At 45.9% G+C, this 24,018-nt stretch overlaps 1 protein-coding gene across 1 annotated transcript; it reads left to right on the plus strand.

Moving 5' to 3' along the window:
• The first annotated feature begins 2,572 nt into the window (after positions 1-2,572).
• On the plus strand, positions 2,573-6,690 carry MAPK7 (mitogen-activated protein kinase 7). The gene is made up of 6 exons (XM_006875359.1): positions 2,573-2,804; positions 3,389-3,554; positions 4,126-5,198; positions 5,303-5,925; positions 6,265-6,398; positions 6,537-6,690. The coding sequence occupies exons 1-6, from the start codon at positions 2,573-2,575 to the stop codon at positions 6,688-6,690; spliced, it is 2,382 nt and encodes a 793-aa protein (XP_006875421.1).
• Positions 6,691-24,018: the final 17,328 nt, after the last annotated feature.

Here is a 24,018-nt window from a genome sequence, read left to right on the forward strand (position 1 = left end):
TTTGGTACAGTGATTATGTGCATTTTTCCATCTTCTTTTGATGCTTCCTACATCATTCAATATTTTCTGTGTTGTTCAAATGTTTTCCCCATACAATTCTTTAATATTGCAACTTGAGAGCTGAACATTTTCTATCAGCTTGAGAAATTCTGAGCATTTTCTTCAATTTTGGTTTTCTAATGTCAGGTCTTTGCATATTTCATTATGCTTTGTCTTCTTGAGCTACCCTTTGAAGTCTGTTCACCTCTTTCACATCAGCATTTTTTCAGTTTGATTTAGCTACTCTGTGTTCAAGAGGAAGTTTGAGAATCTCTTCTGACAACCACTTTGGTCTTTTCTTTCCTGTAAAATGATCTTTTGGTTTCTTCATGTATGATGTCTTTCATGTCATCTGGTCTTTGGTCATTAGGGTTCAGTGTGTCAAATCAGTTTTTGAGATAGTCTTGAAATTCTGTTTGTCATATTTTGTTGGCTTACATGTTGCTGCGATGCTAAAAGCTATGGCATGAGTATTTCAAACGTTAGAAGGTTCACCCATGGTAGATAGGTTTCAGTGACGCTTCCAGATTAATAGAGTAGGAAGAAGGATCTAGTTCATATATCTGACCCCCAAAAATGGTCATTGGGATAACCAAGTGTTGTTCTTTAAGTGCTATGGAGTTGGTTTCGACTCAGCGAACCAAAGAGCAGCTGGTGAGTTTGAACCGCCAATCTTGCGGTTCAAACCCACTTGCGGTCCAGTGCTTATTCTACATCATCACACCAAGACTCTATAACCAAGTGTTGTTGTTGTTAAGTGCCATCGAGTTGGTTCCGACCCAACAGCGACCATGTATAGTGTTTCCAAAGAGCAGCTGGTGAGGTTGAACAGCCGACCTTGCAGTTCAAACGGCTTTGCAGTCTGGTGCATTAACCCACAGCACTACACCACGAGTCCATAACCAAGTGTAGACCTACCAAAATTAGTTTTTGGTCAGGATCTAGTCATTTGGTCTCTTTGTCACCTAAGGGATAACCCTTCATCTGACCCGAAGGCTCTGCTGCTGAGTTCCCTTCTTTAATTCATATTCAGGGCAAAGGAAGAACCTGCAGAAGGCACGCCTTCTTCTATTTCTTTGCTTCCACCAGCTTTGTTCACCTATCTCCCAGTTCCCAGTGCTTTTCATTCTCATCTCAACTTGATAGAAACCTGACTCCAACACCACTTCTTCCTTTACAACTCTACCTCAAGCTCCAGTTGCTTCTGAAAACTGTCCTACAGAGTCGCTGAGTGGGAATCAACTCAATGGTAACGAGTCTTTTTTCTTTTCTTTTTAATATAAGCTTGAGTGCATGAACAACAGGGCCTGGGATGGCTCAGAGCACATGCGTTCTAAACTAGACTGTGCCTTCTCCTGGGTTAGATGACCCTCAGGCTCTGTGGAAGGGCAATGGCTAGACAGCGTGACTGCCTGAGCTCCCTCAGCTCCGGAGCCGCAAATCACTGCAGAGGCATGTGGGAAAACAGTAGTGACGCGCTGAGGTCCAGGACTCCGCTTAAAGTAAGTGGCGGCTCCAGTTGGAACGCTCTAGAATTCTGGAATGCCAGGACCTGTGTGGTTGGACGTCAACAGTTTTCCTGTACCAGCAGCAGGGGCCCAGAAAATGGGGACTGCAAAACCCTGGTCTATGAGGGTTATTAAGTGAAGAGGGACCTCAAAGAGGGCCTATCTCAGGTACTGGTTGCCAAAGTGGCAGTTGCAAGCACCTCAAACTGCTACCTCCAAACCTTAGGTTCAGCTCAGTTAATTGGCTGACGGATTAGAATGCGTTTGTACGTACAAGGGCGCGGTCTTCCAGTCTCGTAAACCTCGGCCTCCAGGGCGCATGCGTCACAGTACGTCGTACGTTACGGGGGAGGGGTCTTTTAGTCACCCAAATGATAGCAAGGGAGGGCAGTGCCCCACCAGGCGCTTACGCACTCCAGCGCCTAAGTAGCCTCTGGGCGGCTCCCGCCGGCGCGCTGGTCTGCGACACGCGGACGCTCAGCGAGGATGCGTGGCCTTCGCCACCGGCGGTTTCGGATTGGACGTAACAATCAGAAAGGGTGGGACCTTCGTAGAGGCTGACCAGCGATTGGTTAGAGACTGGATGGCCCGTGGTCTTGAGGGCGGTTCGGGGGACTGGTAGTGCAGAGCTGGACGCTATGGTGGTGGCTGTGGCCCTTGAATAGGTAAGTGAGCGACTCTACTGGGGACGAGAGGTCAGGAAGCTCTGGGACCCCCCAAATGCCCTGAGACGGCGTCGGGAGAAGATTGGCTTCATTTGGTGAGTGTAAACGTGAGAAAACCCAAAGTGCTCCGCCCCTTCTCTGCTGTCTGCTTGCGCGACCTCTCCCCCAGCGCCTACTCTGGGTATACACCTTGACCCTAAGCCCCGCTCGCGTGAGCTGCATTCCTGCCACGTGCCTTTCGCCTCCTATCTAGCCCCATCTGCCTAGGGGAGTTGGAAATGTCCTGCATCCTGCATCCGCAGAGAGGAAACTGAGGCCGGGGAGTAGTCCCGTCTTCACACACGTGATCATACAGATGCCATGGCTGAGCCCCTAAAAGAGGATGGTGGTGAAGATGGTTCCGGGGAGCCCCCAGGGCAGGTGAAGGTGGAGTCTGCCAATCCTGCAGCCTCGGTGACCGCCAAGAACCTCGCTCTGCTTAAAGCCCGCTCCTTTGATGTCACCTTTGACGTAGGCGACGAGTATGAGATCATCGAGACCATAGGCAATGGGGCCTATGGGGTGGTGTCTTCTGCTCGCCGCCGCCACACTGGTGAGCCGAGTTCCGAGGCAAGGAGCCCCTGTTCCTTCTACCATTCTTCCCCCACTTTTTATCATTTTCTTGGACAGGAATGTCATCTACCTCTCACAGATTCAGTCTTTGGATCCCAGAGAGAGGAAGTAACTTGCCCAGGCTCACATAAATAGGAAGGAAAGCTGAAATGTGAATTCTGGTTCAATTCAACAAATCTGATTAGATGTCATATGTGAGTCAGGTTCCATGTTAGGCACCGTTCTCTGAAACTTTGGTATTGTGGTTTTGCCATCACACCATTCTACTTTCTGTCTCATAGCCAGAGAGAATGTCCTTGGTCCCTAGGAAGGAAATGTATTCTGCACTAGAGACTGGTGGTGGGAGGATAGAGAAGTTTGAGATAGAGCCTTTAGGAAGGTAGATTGAGTGTGGGCTTTAGAGTCTTAATGCTAACATTAACTGGCTGTACAACCTACCTTATAAAGTAATTGTGAAGGTTAAATTGATAATGTTTGTAAGTTGCTTAGCACAGGACTTGGTAGCAGCTGTTGTCATTTGTACCCTCATCATCTGGTCCTTTCTTGCCTTTTCCCTGCTTCCAGGTCAGCAGGTGGCCATCAAGAAGATCCCTAATGCCTTTGATGTGGTGACCAATGCCAAGCGAACCCTCCGGGAGCTGAAGATCCTTAAACACTTCAAGCATGACAACATCATTGCCATTAAGGACATCCTGAGGCCCATGGTGCCCTATGGCGAGTTCAAATCTGTGTAAGGAGAAGAATTGGGAGAGGGATGCACAGTTGGGACCTTTTCGAGGGCTGGTGAAGTGCTGCTTTGTGGAGTTGCCAGGATAGCTATTAGTCTTTGGAAAGAGTATAAACATTACAACATTATAGAATCTCACATTTCATCAAGGATAGCAGACAGCATGACGTTCTTAATATCATGGCTCATGCTGTTCCCTTGGCAGACATTGCTAATCAATCACAGAACACTTTCCGACAGAATATGGATATGCCTTTCTAATGCTCATCATAGTTCTTCAAGCAGCTATTACCAAACAATGTAGATAACACCTAAACTAGACCTGTTGACTAGCAATGGTTTAGTCCAAATCTATCTTTTACCTGATGGGGAAACTAGGTTTGAAGAGAAAAGGGATTTAAACAAGTTGATGGTAGTGTTGTAGAGAAGCTTGAACCTGTGGTCCTCCTCCATTCCATGCCTTCGGGTGCGGGGAAAGGTCAGTACCTGTCTGGAGTCAGGACAGAGCAGTGAGGCTGGGCCTAGTCCTTGGAGTGTGGGAGGGCTAGCTCATGCCTCTCTCCAACTCTTGTAGTTATGTGGTCCTGGACCTGATGGAGAGTGACCTGCACCAGATTATCCACTCTTCACAGCCACTCACTTTGGAGCATGTGCGCTACTTCCTTTACCAGCTGCTTCGAGGCCTCAAGTACATGCACTCAGCTCAGGTCATCCACCGTGACCTCAAACCCTCAAACTTGTTAGTGAATGAGAACTGTGAGCTCAAGATTGGGGACTTTGGCATGGCCCGTGGACTCTGCACATCACCTGCTGAACACCAGTACTTCATGACTGAGTATGTGGCCACACGCTGGTACCGAGCCCCTGAGCTCATGCTCTCGTTGCATGAGTACACACAGGCTATTGACCTGTGGTCTGTAGGCTGCATTTTTGGTGAGATGTTGGCCCGACGCCAGCTCTTTCCGGGTAAAAATTACGTGCACCAGCTACAGTTGATCATGATGGTGCTAGGTACTCCATCACCAGCTGTGATTCAGGCTGTAGGGGCTGAGAGAGTACGGGCTTATATCCAGAGTCTGCCACCGCGCCAGCCTCTGCCCTGGGAGACGGTGTACCCAGGAGCTGATCGTCAGGCCCTCTCACTCTTGGGCCGCATGCTGCGTTTCGAGCCGGGTTCCCGCATCTCAGCAGCTGCTGCCCTGCGACACCCCTTTCTAGCCAAGTACCATGACCCTGATGATGAGCCTGATTGTGCCCCACCCTTTGACTTTGCCTTTGACCGTGAAGCCCTCACTCGGGAGCGCATTAAGGAGGCTATAGTGGCTGAGATTGAGGACTTCCATGCCCGGCGTGAGGGCATCCGCCAGCAGATCCGCTTCCAGCCTTCCCTGCAGCCTGTAGCCAGTGAGCCTGGCTGTTCTGACATTGAGATGCCCAGTCCTTGGGCACCTGGTGGGGACTGTGCCATGGAGTCACCTCCACCAGCTCCACCATCATGCTCTGTACCCAACACCATTGATCTGACTGTCCATCCATCCTTGCCTGCCAGTGAGCTGGTCCCTCCAAAGAGAGAGGGTGCTATCTCAGACAATACCAAGGCAGCCCTGAAAGCCGCTCTCCTGAAGTCCCTGCGGAATCGACTCAAAGGTGTCTTGTGGGTGGAGTGACTTGCGGGAGTGGGGTGGAAGTGAGATTCCAAGCTTCAATTGGGATGTATATGCTCTTACCTTCTCCACCTGACTTCGTTGTAGATGGCCCTAGTGTCTCTCTGGAGGTCCCTGAGCCTCGGAAACCAGTGACGGCTCAGGAGCGACAGCGGGAGCGGGAGGAAAAGAGGCGACGACGGCAGGAGCGGGCCAAAGAGCGGGAGAAGCGGCGGCAGGAGCGGGAACGAAAGGAGCGGGGAGCTGGGGCTACTGGTGCTCCCTCCACTGATCCTCTGGCCGGGCTGGTGCTCAGTGATAATGATCGCAGCCTGCTGGAGCGTTGGACTCGCATGGCTCGGCCTCCAGCCCAGCCTGCCAGTTCTGCCACTGGCCCTGTAGCCCAGCCCATTGATCCCCCACCTCAACTTGCAGACTCTGTTCCTGGTCCTGTACTCCAGCCTGCCTGCCCACCCCCTGAGCCTACTTCGCACCCCACTGGCCCTTCTGAACCCATCCCTGGCCCTGCTTTACTGCAGTCCACTTCTAGCCTCCTGGCTCCTCAGCTGCTTGTGCCACCCCCTGGGCTACCTGGCCACAGCACCTTGGGAGTCCTGCCTTACTTCCCATCATCTGGCCCACCCCCTTTAGATCCTGGGGGGGTCCCTCAACTATCCACCTCAGAGTCACCTGATGTCAACCTGGTAACCCAGCAACTGTCCAAGTCGCAGGTGAGAGGAGAGGCCCAGGTGCTGGCCCAGGGGAAATGGGTTCTGTTTGGTGTGGGCAGGTGGCAGGAGGAGGCTTTGGTATGACTTAGTTTTCATGAAAATTATGAGAAAGGGCTCTATCTCCCTAGGCTTATCCCTTTTATCCAGGGAGCACGGTGCCTAAGCACCAGTGGTTGTGAGATGAATAAGACACTGCTAGGGAAGTGCTGTGCCTAGAGCTGGGCATCCAGCCAGCCCAGTGCTTATCAAAACTGATATTCTCTCTTGTGGGATTGCTAGATACACGTGTAGTCTGTTCTTGTAGAGCCTGCATCAGAACCCTACTGTTATTCCCCGCAGGTGGAGGATCCTCTACCCCCTGTGTTCTCAGGCACTCCAAAGGGCAGTGGAGCTGGCTATGGTGTTGGCTTTGACCTGGAGGAGTTCTTGAACCAGTCTTTTGACATGGGCATGGCAGATGGACCCCAGGATGGGTAAGGGCAGGGATGATTGGACTGAGCTCCTGGGAGGGAGCTGTGGAGAGGGAACTCTGATACAGGAGGCACTGCCCCAAGGGATAGGGAAGGAACTACTTTATAATGACGGTTCCTTGTCTGCTCCCTTCTCTGTAGCCAGGCGGACTCAGCCTCTCTGTCAGCCTCCCTGCTTGCTGACTGGCTAGAGGGTCATGGCATGAACCCCTCTGACATCGAGTCACTGCAACGTGAGATCCAGATGGACTCCCCGATGCTGCTGGCTGACCTTCCTGACCTCCAGGAGCCTTGAGGCCCCAAGCCTGTGGCTAGCCACCAGGGGATGGATCAAGCTCTGGGCTCCTGGGAACATTCCAAAGGGCTGGAGCCCTGGGCCAGCAGGTGAGGCTCAGCAGCTTAGATTCTGCCAGTTCATCTCAGACTCACAATGCAGCCTTAAGCAACTTCTGAGCCAACACTGAGCCATGGCAGTTCTGGGCCACTCCTACTGCCCCAAGTGATCTTTTCAATATTTTATCATTTTTACTATACATATATGTATATATATATATATATATATATATTTTGTCACCCAAACGAGGCCTGTGAAATACAAGGATCTCTTCACCATCTGACTGTAGATGTCATTTTTGGCATTAGGGGCTGGTCCCGGTAAGCCAATGTACTTGACAGCACAATAGCCAAAGCCAGTTTCTTTAGGTCCTACAGGTTTATTGAGTCGTGCACCCATCTTCCATCCCCACAGAGGTCGTTTCTGCTTTCTGGCATTACCAAATCTCAGCCTGCGCTGGGGCAGGGCACCTCATATTTCTGCCTACCTAATGGGTGCTGTTTCAGGGTAGCATCCAGTACCTGGTGAAATAGTTTTGGTATTGAGCTTTTGGGGCTGGGATCAACAGGTGGGGGAAGCTGAGTATGAGAATGAGTTGGAGTTGGCGTCCATGGTGCTCACTGGTGTTAAGGTGGATATAGGATACCAGCGAGAGAAGATATTCCTAGAACAGCCAGAGAGCTTCTTGGATGTGGTAGTGGTGGCCACGCACAGGTGACCTGATGCACATCGTGGAACTGGCCCAGCACAGCCTGGCTCTCAGATACTGGAATCCTCAGTAAGGAAGTACTGAGGATGAACACAAATTCCTGCGGTCTGGAGAATAACTTGTAGCTCTTAGCTATTGGGACAGGGCAGAGGTACCTATGAATTGGATGGAGCCATGCTAGGCCTTGGCTGGGCCTTAGAAAAGGCTTAGGAAGCTGCTAACTTTGTAGTCTGAAGGTAGAGGAGCAGAGGCCTGTATTAGAGACTGAGTGTGGGAGGGGATCAGCATGGTGCAGGGCCACAACGCCTTGGAAGAAGCTGGTGCTAGGGGCAGAATAATCATCATGGTGAGGGGTTTAGGAGATGGGGCTAGAGGGAGCACTTATGAGGCCCACAGTGGCAGAGGGAGGGCTGGGGGGGTCTGTGAGAGCCCAACCCTCAAGTGCGGCGGATTTTCATCTCCGTGCGCTTCAGGGAGTAGTAGAAGCCCTTCCACTGGGCCCAGTTGATGCCATTGGCATAGGACAGGTGGGCACCACCCAGGTAGAAGCCGTTGAGGTTGGCAAAGTGACAACTGCGGAACCAGAAGGCCCCTGAGGAGAGGGCTGCACAGTTCTGCACAAAGAGGTCCTGGTCCCTGTCAAAGGTGGAGAACTTCTGCCCGCTGTGGTAGGACAGGGAATCACCTGTAGAGGGGAGGAGGGATGAAGTTGCTGAGGCAAGAGCTGAGCCCTAAACTGCTAGGGAGAGGGGTTCCAGCAATAATGTGAGACATTGTTGGAGACATTACTTGGCACCTCCCTGAGCCAGAGTCTGGGTAGGCATGCTTCTGCAGTGAAGAGAAACAGCTGCTCTTCTGCAGGGACCCTGGAGCAAAGCCAAACCTACTTCTCCCCAGGGCTGAGGCTAAGACTGGTTGGGAGTCAGCTGTGGCCCCAAGCCCAGGGGAGTGAAGGAGGGATCTGAAAGGCACAGTGCTAGCCCCTGTCTGCCCCCTCCTCTTGCCCCTTCTTAGGCTTATAGGAGGGTGATACCTGCTCCGCCATCCTCAAAGCCTGCCACATAAAGACTATAGCCATCCTCCTCAGCACTGACTGCATTGGGTGAGATGGAGAAGTCGGTGTACTTAGCAAAGGCTGTGTTGTTTTCAAAGTCCTCCAAGTCCACACGCAGCTCATACTTCTGCTTCAGCGTCAGGAGGTGGAGGTTCTGTAGCCCTGAGTGGGGAGGTGGTAGTTGGTCAGCCTGGCTCTGGGACGTGTCCTCCATTCTCCCCTAGTGGCCTGTCCCTAGCTTACCCAGCCAGTACTCGCCATCTGCACGACCGAAGCCCAGCTTATAGTCGTTCCAGCCCCGGAAGAAACTCACTGAACCATTGAATCGCTTCTGGAAAACCTAGAGCAGATAGGGCAGGGAACTGGACCAGTGATGGGTCCAGTGGACAGGGTCTCGCTTTGCCCTGGCCATGGACTCGGTAATGTTGAGGCCACTGTGAAGTAGCTACTGAGTGCTATATGTAGCCAGGCTCCTTCCATTCACTCTCATGAAAGCCAGAAGGGCAGGGGTTTAAAGGGGTACATTTAAGAGTTCAGATGCCTGGGTGTGAACCTTGGTATTGGCTGTGTGGACTTGGGCATGTTACTTAACCTTTCTGAGCCTCCTCCTCAGGGTTATTTGAAGGATTTAACTGTATTAACCCACCTTCAGTATTCAATTTGTGTTAAGTAGCTTTTTACTTCAATTAAGATTTACAGCCTCTGAAACGCTATACAGGGACTCTAGGAGTCGAAAGCAACTCTATGGCATGCTGCAGCTTGCAAACTTCCTACCATTTTAGTTAAAGAGAATGAGGCTCAGGGAATGCTCAGAATCACACGGTTGTGACTAATAGGAGGTTTGTTAGAACCAGCTACATGGGCGCAACCCCCTCATTCCCCTACTTACTGTCCACTTTCCACCCTCGGTGGTCATGTCACAGAAGACAGGCACAGGTACACTGGGGCCAGAGGGGTAGATCAGGTACACACCATCTTCTTGGTATCCCAGGGCGTAGATGTCATCACAGTCCAGGGGTTGCTGAAGGCAGGACTTCTCTAGAGCTGGCATGGGTGCAATGGAAATAGTGAGGGGAGAGGGACTAGGGCTTATAGACTGCTCAGAATTCAGTGATCTGCCTCGGTCACGTGGGGTGAGCTACTTACAAGAAATGGCAAGAAGCAGGGGACCCTCAAACATCCTTTCATCTTACTTGCCCCATTTTAGAGAGAAGAGAATAGAATCCTGGGAAGTTGGGGTCCAACATGAGACCCAGTCTCCAGGAATGCTGGCTCAGAACAGCATCTCATTGTCCTGCACTTGTTTGAATAATATGGGACTGCTTACCATCTCCCCGGATCCCAGAGGCTTGGGGGACGCAGTGAGTGGTGGAGAGAAGCAACAGCAGCGGCAGGGTCAGGAGGACCTGTGAGGGGAGGGCAAGTTTACTGCAGCCTTCAAGCCTGAGACTCCAGCTTTCCTTGCATCTACCCCCATCACATATCCCACCCTGTTGAAACCTTCTGCCTGCCCTTCGACCACCTTCCCCCAGCCAAGTAACCCACTCTTACTGGAACACTCATAACTGAGGCTTCTCTCCTGGAGCAAGAAACCCCTTGCTCTTCAAGTCCCTCTTGGTTAATTAAGGGTTCTCCTCCCCTGGAGTGAGCTCTAGCCCAGTGCCATGGGGGCCTCCACCCCGGGCCCGTACCGTCATCATGTCCGTTCACTGCAGGGCGGCTCGGCGTCTGCAACCCAGACTGCAACTGCCTGAAGTTATGTGCTGGGCTCTGGCCAGCCTTCCCAGCCCCGCCCTGTGTCTGCAGAGCCCCCTCTTCTCCCTGGACGACAGACACTCAACTGGCATCAGCCTACACTGAGTGGAGACAGGGCCAAGGGACCACCTGTGTCTCATTAGGGCCTGTTAGAGCTTAGCAGCCTGCTGGCTCAGAAAGTGCCCTGGATCCCTTACCATCCCCACCCTTAACCCCGACCCCAGCTAGTCCTAGCCTGACCCCTGGTTCCTGATGCCCCTTCCCCCCACATGTCCTCTCATTTCCTGCCCTCCTGTAGCCTGTGTTTCCTTAGCCATTTGTTGCTGGAGGCTTAGAGGTAATGGTGATGGGGGTGTGCTTGAGTTCTGGAAGAGGAGGCCGCTCAAGGGGGAGCTTCAGAACTCTTGATGGGACTTGGCTGGGCCTTGGGGGAGGCAGCAGGAACCAGGAAGTCTGGTAGGGCGGAGACATTTTTGAGCCATGAGCAGAGAGCCTTCAGTGGCCAGCTCTCTGCTGTCTGCCCCAGCTCAAGCCAGGCAGGCCTCAGCTCTCTTTTGCCCCCTTCCCTTGGACCTCCTCAGCCCCTCCTTTCCCTCCCACAGTATTTTGGCATCTGTCTCTGACTCCCGGCTTCCCCCAAGCAGGGGGCCTCTTATTGGCTTTTCACTTCTCCCTTCCATTCTCCTCACTTTGCTCCTACCTGATCCTACACTTTTCCTCAGGTCCTCCCCAAGCCTCTATGTTTCCCATTTCTTCAGGCCTATACCCCACATTAAGCTTGCAGCCCAAGGGCTTGTCCTTTCTGCCCCTCTTGCCCAGGGGTGTTCTTGTCACAGCTTCTGCTTGGTTCTCTGCTGGTCTCCCTTCTGTCTATCCTCCAGAAGTATCTTTCTGGATGACTGCCCTGCTGTAAACCTCCAGTGGCTGAGGCTATGTTTCTCACCTTAGACTTGAGTTTCAAGTCTGGTTCCTTTTGCTTCATGGGCTCCTAGATGTCACACCACTGACGTTTCTGTTCTTTACCTGTGTGGCCTGTTTATCTGTCTCTTCTACCTGGTTGGGTGCCATTGGGCAGAGTCTATCCCTCTCATTTCTGCGTGCTCAGTACCCACCACAAAGCCTGCACAGAGTAGGTTCAATAAACACACTGAACACGTATCTTGAGCAACTTGACCCCAAATCATGGTGACCCCAGATCCAACAAATTAAAATGCTTCTGGGTCCTACACTACCACAGTTGGTTACAGATCAGACCATCGTGATCCATAACATTTTAACTGGCTGATTTTTGGAAGTTGATCACTAGAACTTTTAGTCCATCTTAGGCTAGTACTTGCATAAGCCTGTCAACATGCAGCACAAAAGCCTCCCTTGACAGGTGGTGGTGGCTTCCCATGAGTTGCACTGGCTAGGAATACAACCTGCAAGGAACACAAGAATTCTATCACCAGACCCCAATTGATACCTACCATGTGCTCTATGTTGGACTAGCTACTGGGGAAACGTTTTCTGCCTCCGAGGAGTGGCATTAGATGATTATTACATGCTTAGTTTGTGTTATGGAAGTTATCTAACTTGTTAGTGTTTCAGCTTCCTCTGTAAAACAAGAACAGGGAGAGTACCTACTTCACAGGGCTCTAATAAGGATTTAGTATCACATGTTGTGTGCTTATTATAACAGTGTTCACAAGTAGTAACTGTTTAGTAAATACCAGCTATCATTGGTCTGGTGTGGTGCTATGGGTTAATGCAATGGGCTGCAAAGTTGGTTTGAACCACAAGGGTGGTGATTCAAGCTAACCAGCTGCTGCTTGAAAACCCTATACAGGGTTGCTGTGGGTTGGAACCAATTCAAGGACACTTAACAACAACATCATTGTCATCATAAACATAATCATCTTGCACGAATAGGTGCCCTTCGACATAATTGGTTCCTTGTTGAGGGAAATGCAATAGTATTGTAGGATAAGCATGGGTCTTCTAAACCCAGGGATAGCAGTTCAAGCCCACTAGATGCTCCTTATAGAAAATGAAGTTTTCTGCTCTTGTAAAGATTTACAGCCTTGGAAACCCTATACATGGTTGTTACGAGTTGGAAATGAGTCTATAGTACTTAAAAACAAAAACTAGTTTAGAGACAGTTAACTATCCCTGGATATTCATTCTTGTCTTAGTCCTGAGGTTTCAGCTGGGCTCAGTCCCTCTCCTGTAGCTAGGTGAAGTTACTTGGCTAAAGTTTAGCCAATAAGATACAAGCAGAAATGTGGAAGTAGGTGAACAGTCCTCTTCATCCTGCGCTCCGTCCTGCTGCTGGACTTATAGTCACCACCTTGGATTATGGGGAGGGGACACAGGAGCAAGGTTCCTATGACTTAGGAGCGTGGTCACCTTACTTCCTGGACTGCCCTTCTTGAGGCTTCTTTTATGTGAAAGAAAGACTTCTTTAGGTAGAAACTTCTGTTTAAGCGTCTAGTGTTTTCTTGTTTATGCCACTGAATCTAATCCTACTACATAGACCTCTTGGTCTATGCACAGGTTCTTCATGAGCATGATAAGTTCCAAAATACTCATTCTCTGCATTGTTGTTCATAGCTGGTCATGATCCACACAACTGAAAATCTTTACACAGTCAATAAAGCACAGGTAAACATATTTCTGGTATTCTCTGCTTTTAGCCAAGATCCATCTGAGGTTACCAATGGTATCCCTTGTTCCCCATCCTTGTCTGAATCTGACTTGAACCTCTGGTAGTTCCCTCCCAATGTACTGCCCTCAATGAATGCAAGATTAACAGTTGCAGCTGTTTTTTAATTATTTTTAGGAAAATTTTACTTGCATGTGCTATTAATGTTATTTTCTTATGATTTCTGCATTCTATTGGGTCACTTCTCTTTGGAATGGGCACAAATGTGGATCTCTTCTAAATTTCTTGGCCTAGCTGCCAAGTTTGTTGAAAGATTTCAATTTATATTCCATCAATTCCCAGAGTGTTTTTCTTTGCCAGTGCCTTAACTGCACATTGGACTTCTTCCTTCAGTACCATTGATTCTTCATCCTATGCTATCTCTTGAAATGGTTGAACATCGACCATTTCTTGTTGGTAAAGTGATTCTGTGTTTTCCTTTCATTTTCTTTTGATGCTTTCTGCACCATCCAAAAGAATCCTTCAGTATTTCGAGTCGAGGCTTGAATGTTACCTTTAGTTCTTTCAGGCTTGAGAAATGCTGAGTGTGTTCTTCCTGTTTGGTTTTCTAACTCCAGATCTTTGCACATTATAATATTTTAAGTTTATTTCTTGAGCTGCTCTTTGAAATTTTCTATTTAGCTCTTTTACCTCCTCATGTCTTCCATTTGCTTTCATATCTCTACGCTGAGGAGTCAAGTTTCAGAGTCTTCCATTTTCTTTTTTTTGCTTCCTTGTCTTCTTAATCACCTTTTTCTTTCTTCTGTATGATGTTCTTGATGTCATCCCAGAACTCATCTGGTTTTTGTTCATTAGTGACTAATGTATCAACCCTTTTCTTTAGATCATATATAAATTTAGGTGGGATATGCTCAAGATAATATTTTGACTTTCTTGGACTTGTTTTAATTTTCTTCAGCTTCAGCCTAAACTTGCATATGAGTAATTGATGGTCTGTTCCATAGTCTGCCTCTGGCTTGTTTTGGCTGATGATATGGAGCTTTTCCACTATGTCTATCCACAGATGTAATTAATTTGATTTTTTGTGTATTCCATCTGGTGAATTCCACTTGTATTTTTTTAAGTTCCATGTGTATTTTTTTCAACAACATATTTTATGTTGTTTAAAAAAGATGTTTGCAATGCATAAGTCGTTGTTGTTTTTAAGTGCCGTCAAATTGGTCAAATTGGTTCCTACCATAGCAACCCTGTGTAGGGTTTCCAAAGAGCAGCTGGTGAGATTGAACTGCTGACTTTGCAGTGCAGCGCATTAACCCACAGTACCACACCAGGACTCCAAATAAGTCATTGTTGTTGTTGTTGTTGTTAAGTGCCGTCGAGTCGGTTCCGACCCATAGCGACCCTGTACAGGGTTTCCGAGGGTGTAAATCCTTACGGGAGTAGAAAGCCTCATCTTTCTCCCGCGGAGCGGCTGGTAGTTTCGAACCGCTGACCTTAAGGTTCGCAGCCCGATTCGTAACCACTACGCTAGTATTGCAAAATTCTATCATGCAATCTCCAGTGTCGTTTCTGTAAACAAGGCCATATTTTCCAACTATTGATCCTTTTTTTTTGTTTGTTTCCTGCCTTTGCATTCCAATAACCAGTTATTATCAATACATCTTCAGTGCATGTTTGATCAATGGGACTGAAGAAGTTGGTAGAATGCTTTGATTTCATCATCACTGACTTTAGTGCTTGGTACGTAAACTTGAATAATAGTGGTATTGACTGGTCTTCCTTGTAAAAATATGGATATTATCCTATCAGACAGCATTATACTTCAAAATAGATCGTGAAATATTCTTTTTGATGATGAATAGGACTCCATTCCACTTCAGTTTATCATTCCCAGCATAGTAACCATGTGATTGTCAAAATCAAATTATCAAAACCAGTCCATTTCAGCTCACAAATGTCTAACTATGATATTGATGTATATATGTTCCAGTTAATTCTTGACAACTTCCAATTTTCCTAGATTCATACTTCATACATTCTGTTCTGACTATTAATGGATGTTTACAGCTGTTTCTCCTCATTTCGAGTTGTGCTCCATCAGCAAATGAAAGTCTTGAAAGCTTTATTCCGTTCTCATCATCATGGTCAACTCTACTTTTAGGAGGTAGCTCTTCCCTAGTCATATATTTTTTTCCCCCCTAAACTTTTTATTGAATTGAGTGAAGGCTTACAGAACAGATCATCAGTTTTACATTCAACAAACCATATACTTTGCTTCATTATATGGTTTCAATCCCCTTCATGTACCAACAGTTAACATTTACTTATTTTCACTCCAACCACTGCATTCCTCTTTGTGTCTCCCGCCAGCTCTGTCTTTCCTCTGTTAACCTCCCTTTGGTGGTATATTGCTTGCCCTGTCACCCATGTCAATGCGTGTCTACCCTTTAGCACATGTATCATTTCCTTCTCCCCTCATAGGCCATCATAGATTGTTTCTTTTATCAAGAAAACTTCCATCTCTCTTTTTTTCCCCCTCTGATGTACAAAAACAAAACAAACAGAAAAACCACTCAGGGATATATAATTGTTCAAACAACCACAGGGCATATTCTGGAAGTCAGTCTCCTGACTGCCAGCACACAGCTTTTTCTTTTTATGAGTCTAGAGCCCTCAGCTGGTCTATCTTCCCATGCCATCACCTCTGCCTCCATCTCTGGTGTCCCTGCTTCTCTGGTTAGGGTCCTATGTTCAGCTCATGCTCTTCTCTCTGTTCCTGGAATGCAAGATTAACTACCCTCCTTTTGTTACACAATCTGTACCTTCACAGTTATGAAAATGGTATTTAGGTATGATAATACCTACTCACTATTGAATCAGTGAATCCCATCACCGTCTCCTTTCACCAGACCCATCTAGACAAGAGGAAAACTGTTCAGTGGGGATTCTACCTTTACCATGTACACTCTGAAACTAAACTTCCTCTTAAAAACTTGAAAGGCAGCCACTTTGTGCCTTTATAGCTCCCCTCTCTTCCCACCCTTTTTAGGTAGCCATTGTCTAAGTTGCCCATCCCTATCAACCCTGTGTACAGAGGGAATAGGTTTGATCCTTGATATGAAGACTCCTTCCCTCTTGGTTGATATTTTGAGCTACTACATCCATAAGTAAGGAGCTCTGGTAGCATAGTGGTTATGAATCAGGCTGCTAACCTCAAGGTTGACAGTTCGAAACTACCAACTGTTCGGCAGGAGAAAGATGAGGCTTTTTGCTCCCGTAAAGATTTGCAGCCTTAGAAACCCTGTGCTGTGTCACTATGAGTTGGAACCGACTCCACGGTACGTAACAACAACATCCATAAGTATAGGTCAAGTTCATTAAATTGTAGCAATTTACACTTGATTCCTTAATTAAATGTCTTTATCTTCCTCTAGTCAAGTTCTGATCATCAAGCCATTGAAGCTAGGTCAAATGGGTACTATCTGCAAGTTTGGGCAAGCTCGTGCATCTCCCCTCACTTCATATCAGCTGGACGCTTCACTCTCAGCTCTGGCCCTCTGTGGCTAGGTCCATGGGCTCAGGAGTCCACAGGTCTCACCACACGTCGGACCAACCAGCCCTTCCTCTTACGTCTTTCATCTCAAGGTTGATGGGGGACCTACGGAATGTGGTCAAACTCAGCCCATAACTTCATTGCTGACTTTCCCCCATTTTTGCTCACAAGTAGACCAAAGTTGCCAGCAACTTACGTGCCTGCTCTTGTGTCCCTTTGAGTTTCAATCTTAGAGGGGGTTTGTCCTGAAGGCACTTGATTGCTTGCCTTGATGGCTCCCCGGCTAACAACTTGCTTGTTCTTATAGTAGCCAGTCTGTTCCCTAGTCATGTTTTGAGTGCTTTCCAACCTGAGGGACTCCTCTTCTGGCATTATAGCTGACAATATTTTCATACTATTCATCATGTTTAAATATTCAATAGTTTAATAAACGTAGGAGTTATAAAAAGTCAATCAAAGCCATGAAGTATCATATGTTGCCATCTAAATTAATTTCTTCTAAAAAAATTGATAGCTTGTTGTTTTTAGGTACCGTTGAGTCAGTTCTGACCTATAGCAACCCTGTATAGGGGTTCCAAGAAGCTGCTGGTGAGCTTGAACTTTCAACCTGGTGGTAGACCAGGTAGACATCATGAAATCACCCAGTGGCAGAAACTCAGAGAGACAAAGACTTCCCTCAGCCAATAGAGACAGTAAGCCTTCTTTTACAGACAGCACTCTGAAGCCAGCCTTTTAGCCTAAATTGTAAGGAAATAAATTTCTGTTTATTAAAGCCAAAAAAAAAAAAACAAAAAACTACAAAAAGTATCTGTTGGTGTGGCAGAATGGGTACTTTTGTGTGCTAGATGTGGTTGGGAATTAGTTGAACTCTTTTGGAAAAGAAATGTGATACATACCAAGACTCAACAATCTCTCTTTGAAGATACCACATTAAGTGCCGACTCAACAGCACCTATGTTGTTTGGTGCTGTAGAGTCAGTTCTGACTCATAGTGACCTTATGTACAACGGAAGGAAACACTGCTTGGTCTTGTGTCATCCTCACAATTGTTGTCACACTTGAGCCTATTGCTGCTCCCACTGTACCAATTCATCTCGCTGTGTATCTTCTCTTTTTCTCTGACCTTTCATTTTACCAAGCATGATGTCCTTCTCCAGAGACTGACTGATCCTAGCTATAATTCTTCCTACATGGAGTTGTTTGTTCTTCTGGCAGTCCATGGTACCTTCAATATTCTTCTCCAACATCACAACTCAAATGCATCAATTCTTTTTTACAGTCTTTCTTATTCATTGTACAACTTTCACATGCATATATGGCTATTGAAAATATTGTGGCTTGAAGTGTATGTTGTTGTTAAGTGCTGTTGAGTAAGTTACAACTCTTAGCGACCCTGTTTAGGGTTTCAGAGGAGCAGCTGGCAGATTTCACCTGCCAACCTTGCAGTTCAAACTGATCTTTTTGTCTAGTGCTTATCCTACACTGCCACACCAGGATCTTGGAGTATTATTTATAGGTATATTTAGTAAGCAATGGGCTGGTTGTCCTGCACAGAAAACTTTCTCTATTTGTGTCAGGGTTTCCCTTCTAACCAGAATGCTGGCGCTTGTTTTCTCAGGCTTCCAAGCATCTGGGTTGAAGGTTGAAACCTCATTTTAGCCAGTCATATACACTGTGATGGGCTTCATATCAGGAGCTCGTGGTTTAAGAAAGACCTCACAGAATTCATTCAAAGTCATTTGAACGGCAAGGTCGGTGGTTCAAGCTCACCAGCTTCTCCTAGGAAACCCTATGCAGGGTCGCTATGGGTCAGAATCGACTCAACAGCACTTGACAACAACAACAACTTGTGGAATTTTATTATAGCAGCACTAGAGAACTGAGACCTGAGCAGTTATTCTCGTAGGATGCAGCTGTCTGGTGTCCCCGGGGGCCAAGCTTGCACTGTGGAATAATCAGAGGAGATAGTCCTAAGAGGCCTAACAATTGGGACCAGCCCTGGTCCTTCCTGAGAAAGCTGGAGAGCAGGAGCTGGTGGAGCACTGAACATGTGGGTGGGGGATGGGTGGGAGGGAGTTCCTGTGGAGCAGGCCTGGGGTGTCTCCAAATCACAAATACAGCCCCAGAGAGCCAGCAGTTGAACAGCTTTTGTAACAGGGCACGGTGGCAGAGAGAACCACAAACACCCTCCTTATTGGCCTCCACCTACACCAATGATGAAACTCCCTGGAAGTAAGCAAGCAGGAGAAGTGAAAAACTAGACAACCCCTACGCACCACACTAAACTGCAAGTCAAGCCTGACCCAGGTGGAGATGATTTAAATTATTGCGAGAGTAAACTTGGACAGACTACACTGGCCCTTTCAGGATCTGGTGAGGAGCATGGAAGACTGTGGACTGTCTGACTTATTCTCTGGAGGCAAGAGAGAGTGATCCAATAGAGGTTCCAAAGCAATAGTGGGGTGTGTAGAATTAAACTATGTCCTGGTTGTACTCCATTGACGTCAACATATTAAATAGAACGAGGTGAATATTTCTGAACATCAAGAGACAGATGCCAGTTTAAGCGCATGCCAACTTCTCATTATATATCCAAGATTATGTGCAGCAACATTCCAACATTGTCCATGTAGTGCTTTGTTGTTAGTTGCTACTGAGTTGGTCCCCAATTCATGATGACCCCACAATAGATTGCAGAGCTATCCAGTCTTGTGCCATTCTCATGATTGATTAGTTGTGGATTGGGTGGTTGAAAGTGTATCACCAGGCCTTTCTTCTAATCCATCTTGATCTGGAAACTCTGCTGCAGCCTGCTCAGCATTACAACAACCCACAAACCTCCACTATCTGATGGTTGGTGACTGCATGAAGTGCACTGACCTGGAGTGGAACCTAGATCTCCCTTATGGAAGGTGGGGATTCTACTACTAACCCACCAGTGTTCCCATATGCCATGTTTAGCCCTTTGTAAGGGTTGTAAGATTGTATGCTGAGCAGACAATCTGAGAAGCTGGACTATATGATGAAGAATTAGGCATCAGAATTGGAGGAAGACTCATTAATAGCCAGCGATATCCACATAAACAGAATATTGCTTGCTGAAAGTGATTAGGGCTCAAAGCACTCACTGATGAAGATCAAACCCTATAGCCTTCAATATAGATTGTTGTTGTTGTTATGTGCCGTGGAGTCAGTTCCGACTCATAGTGACCCTGTACAGGGTTTCCGAGGCTGTAAATCTTTACGGGAGAAGAAAGCCTCATCTTTCTCCCGCAGAACAGCTGCTGACCCTGAGGTTCACAGCCCGATTTGTAACCACTTTGCTACCAGAGCTCTGCATCTGCATATAAAACAAAAATCCTCATAACTGAACCAATAATTAACATTGTGATAAATTGAAAAAAGATTGAAGTTGCCAAGGATTTAATTTTACTTGAATCCACACAATCCATGCCCATTGACGCAGCAGGCAAGAAATCAAACAACATATTGCATTGGGTAAATCTTTTGGAAAAGATTTCTTTAAAGCACTAAAAAGATGTCACTGAGGACTCAGGTACACTTGACCCAAGCCATGGTATTTTCAGTTGGCTCATATGAGGGAGCTACAGAAAGTTAGTGGAAAAATATAATTAAAATATAACAGAATATTTTAATGAACTTTTTGAAACCCCTTGTATGCTTGTGAAAGCTGGACAATGAATAAAGAGGACCAAGGAAAAATGCATGCATTTGAATTATGGTGTTGGCAAAGAATATTGAATATACCACAGACTGCAAAAAGAATGAACAAATCTGTCTTGGAAGGAATACAACCAGAATGGACCTTAGAAGCTAGGATGGTAAGGCTTTGTCTCATGTACTTTGAACTTGTTATCAGTCCCTGGAGTAGAACATCATGCTTGGTAAGTAGAGGATCAGCAAAAAGAGGAAGACCTTCAGCAAGATGTTTTAACAAAGTGTCTGCAACAGTGAGCTCAAACATAGCAATGATGTGAGCCTGGCATGAAACTGGGCAGTGTTTTATTCTGTTTGCGTGGGGTCACTAAGAGTTACCCTTGATTCACCTGACAACACCAGCAAAAGTGGAATTACTTTGAAGGTTTGAGCATTGCAGGATACTCTTCCACTCCATTCCAAGTGAGTGCAGGCCACTTGGTCTGGGGAGAAGCTGACAGGCATTTGCCCAAAGCCCAAAGCCCATGAGCATGACAGGTCACTGCTTAACATAAAAGTAGGGTTCTTATCTCCTTTCTTACTTCCTCTGCTGGGCTCTGCAGCCTCCAGCCACAACTCATTGCTTATATGAGGCTGGTCCTGTGGGCAGAACATTCATTTGGAACAGCATAGGAGTCCATAAAGAGACATCTTTTATAGACCCAGAGAAAGCTTCTTGTAGGAATTTTGCAAGCATTTCATGTTGTTTGTGACTGTTTTGGTTCATGATTGATTGATTTTCTGAGAAGGGATATACAGATCTTGCTTAATAGCTCATTAATTCTGTTTTCTGGGGGAAAAACCAATTAGGTGGTGATTTGCTAGTATCAGTGGTTTTACAGAACTGAAAAAGGGAATTTGATATAACTTTTGACCAAGCATTTTCATTTCTGAGAAGTATTCTTATTGGAAAATTGTCAAATAACCAGGGTGGAATGTACTGCGCATTAAACTTATAAAGAAGTAAATAATTATAAATCTTGCTTGATTGGGGGAGGTGATGGTAGAAAGAAGAATGGCTTTCTCTATTTCTTTTATTCTTTGGACGCTTTCATTCATTCATTGATTTCTTCCTCTGTCTTGTTAGGTATCATTAAGTCAATTTCAACTCATAGTGACCCCTTGTGACAGAGTAGAACTGCCCCATGGGGTTTTCTTGGATACAGACTTTATGGAAGCAGGTTGACAGATCTTTGTCTGATGGAGCTGTTGGATGGGTTCAAACAGCCAATCTTCAGTTAGCAACCAGAGCGCTTAACTTTTGTGTCCCCACAAAAACCCAAACCAATCCCACAGCCATCAAATCAATTCCAATAGAGTAGAACTGTTCCTTAGTGTTCCTGATATAAATGTTTATGGGAGCAAACAGCCTTATCTTTCTCCTGCTAATCTGCTGGGGTGGGGCTGAACTGCCAACCTTATTGTTAGCAGCCCAATGCTTAAATATGCAACCGGGTTCTATTTTTCCTTTAAGGCTCCTTTTAATTTCATCTTTATTGTTAATAAGTGTTGCTGAGTTGATTCCAACTCATAGCCACCCTATATAGGGTTTCCAGGGAGTGGCTGGTCAGTTTGAACCACCGACCTTTGTGGTGGTTCAAGTGCTTATTGAGTACCCGCTATTCACCAGGCCTTCTAGACACACACAATTTTGGTACTTATAGAGAGCTAAAGAGATTTCATTTTTCTTACTGGCTGAGTAGTATTCCATTGTTTTTAGGTACTACAGTTTGCTTATTCATTCATCTGTTAATGAACATTGGCTATTGTGTATGCTGCTGCAATGAACATTGGTGTACAAGTCTCTTTTTGAGTCTCTGCTTCAAGTTGCAGTTACTTCATTTGGCTTTTGTACCCATAATCTTGTAGCTCCCACCAAACAACTTTTTTTCTTGGTGAGTGTGGGTAAGAGAAGGCGGGAGAAGATGCAAGATTACATGATCCCAGTGTGAGTGGGTAACATAGTTGTGATTGTAAAAACTTAGAGCTCGAAAGTATATACAATGAACCATGTCAGAAGCAAGAATGAGGATCTCACTACCATCAAGAAGAAAGTGCCAGGAATGGAGTGTGTCCTTTGGACCTTGAGATTCCCTGAAAGTTGGATCTTTTTGATCTAGGGACAAAATGCTGTGACACCAGAAAAGCAGTAGAGGAGTGACAGCAGCAGAACCAAGAGACAGAGTAGTGGGTTTCCCAGCCCACAGAGCAAATTTAAGAGTGATTTGTGACAGAAGGTTTACTTTCAGAGTGGTGTGCTTCTAGGCACTTAATGGGGAGGGTGGTTGGTTTTGCTGACCCATGGAGTTAGAGCAAATGCCTTCGAAATGAGGCTTATAGCAGAGTAGAGTATCTTTTGAACATTAATCAGCAACCCTACAAGACTTTGTAGCACTGTCCAAGCGGGGCAGAGGCTAGGCCAAGGGACAGAGGACCACAGAGAAGTTTGCCTGTGGACGCAACAGAGGAAAGGTGGTCCTGTGCCCTGAACATTTCAAAATGTGAATTGTAACCTTTTACCTTTCCTAATAGACTCTATAATTGTGAGTTCTTTGTGGCCATGGTAATGAATTATTGAATCCAATTGAGTAGAGAGTGCTATGGGAAGGATAATTTATGTCATTTTTTTGGGACAAGTCTTTTGGGTGTAAGAGTATACATAGGAGCGAAATTGTTGGGTCATTTGGTAGTATTTTTCCTTTCTGAGTAACTGCTACAGCAACTATGCTGTTTTGCATTCCTACCGGCGATGGTAGGGATTCCAATATCCCCATATTCTTATCAGTATTTATTATTATTTTTTGTTTTCTTTTTAAATCGTAGCCATCTTAATGAGAGTGTAATAGTATCTCATTGTAGTTTTGATTTGCATCTTTCTGGTGGCTAATGATATTGCTTCTTTTTATGTGTTTGGGTGGCCATTAGGATGTCCTCTTTGTCAAAGTGTCTATTCAAGATTTTTACTCATATTATGATTGGATTAGTTGTCTTTTTGTTTTTAGGTAGCCCAAGTTGTATTTATATAGGTTATTAGATTCTTATTAGACATGCGGGTTCTGAAGATATTCTCCCACTTGGTAGCTTGTCTCAGTTTTTTTTTTTTTTTTTTAAAGTGTGTGAATGATGCATACTTGGGAGAAAACAAAATAGATTATATACATATCTATAGTTGGAAAAAAATGGTACTAAAAGGCCTATTATTGAAAAATAGTGATCCCTATCCCTGATGTTTGAAACATCCTTATGTTTACCACTTGATTTAGTCATTGTACCACTTCATTTAGTGGACTTGTGTTACTAGAACTCAGTTCTATAACTGAGTTCTACAAACATTTTTTATTGATTATTTATTTGGCTGTTTGTTACTGATTTTCTCTGTTTTATTTCATATAGTTTTATTAATGAGATGTTGGACCTCCTGGATTGACTCTTTAACAATTAAAAAAAATATATATTTTTGCTGCCATTATTCATCTCTGTGTTTTTAGCTCTAATTTCTGGAGTACTCCCTTAACTTCAATACTTCCATTGATTAAAAAAATTAGCTATCACACAAACAGCAGAAGACAAACTAGATGACTGGGAACGCCTAAAAATCAGACACTTATGTACATAAAAATGTTTTACTAAAAGAGTAAAAGATAAACATACAGGCTAGGAACAAACATGAAGAAATGTTCACGATCACTAACCATTAGAGAGATGCAAATCAAAACAACAATGAGAGATCATCTCACACCAACAATAACAGCAAAGATGAAAAATGTAGAGGACAATAAATGCTGGCGGGGATGTGGAGAGACTGGGACACTCCTGCATTGCTGGTGGGACTGCAAAATGGTCCAACCTCTCTGGAA

Source organism: Chrysochloris asiatica, unplaced genomic scaffold, assembly GCF_000296735.1.
Source record: "Chrysochloris asiatica unplaced genomic scaffold, ChrAsi1.0 scaffold00323, whole genome shotgun sequence".
In the NCBI taxonomy this organism is placed as follows: domain Eukaryota; kingdom Metazoa; phylum Chordata; class Mammalia; order Afrosoricida; family Chrysochloridae; genus Chrysochloris; species Chrysochloris asiatica.

Excerpts from the sequence above, each read along its gene's own strand:
- MAPK7 (XM_006875359.1), top strand. The coding sequence starts at position 2,573 with ATGGCTGAGCCCCTAAAAGAGGATGGTGGTGAAGATGGTTCCGGGGAG. Across the intron at positions 2,805-3,388 it reads TGCTCGCCGCCGCCACACTG|GTCAGCAGGTGGCCATCAAG; the intron begins GTGAGCCGAGTT and ends CCCTGCTTCCAG. Across the intron at positions 5,199-5,302 it reads CCTGCGGAATCGACTCAAAG|ATGGCCCTAGTGTCTCTCTG; the intron begins GTGTCTTGTGGG and ends ACTTCGTTGTAG.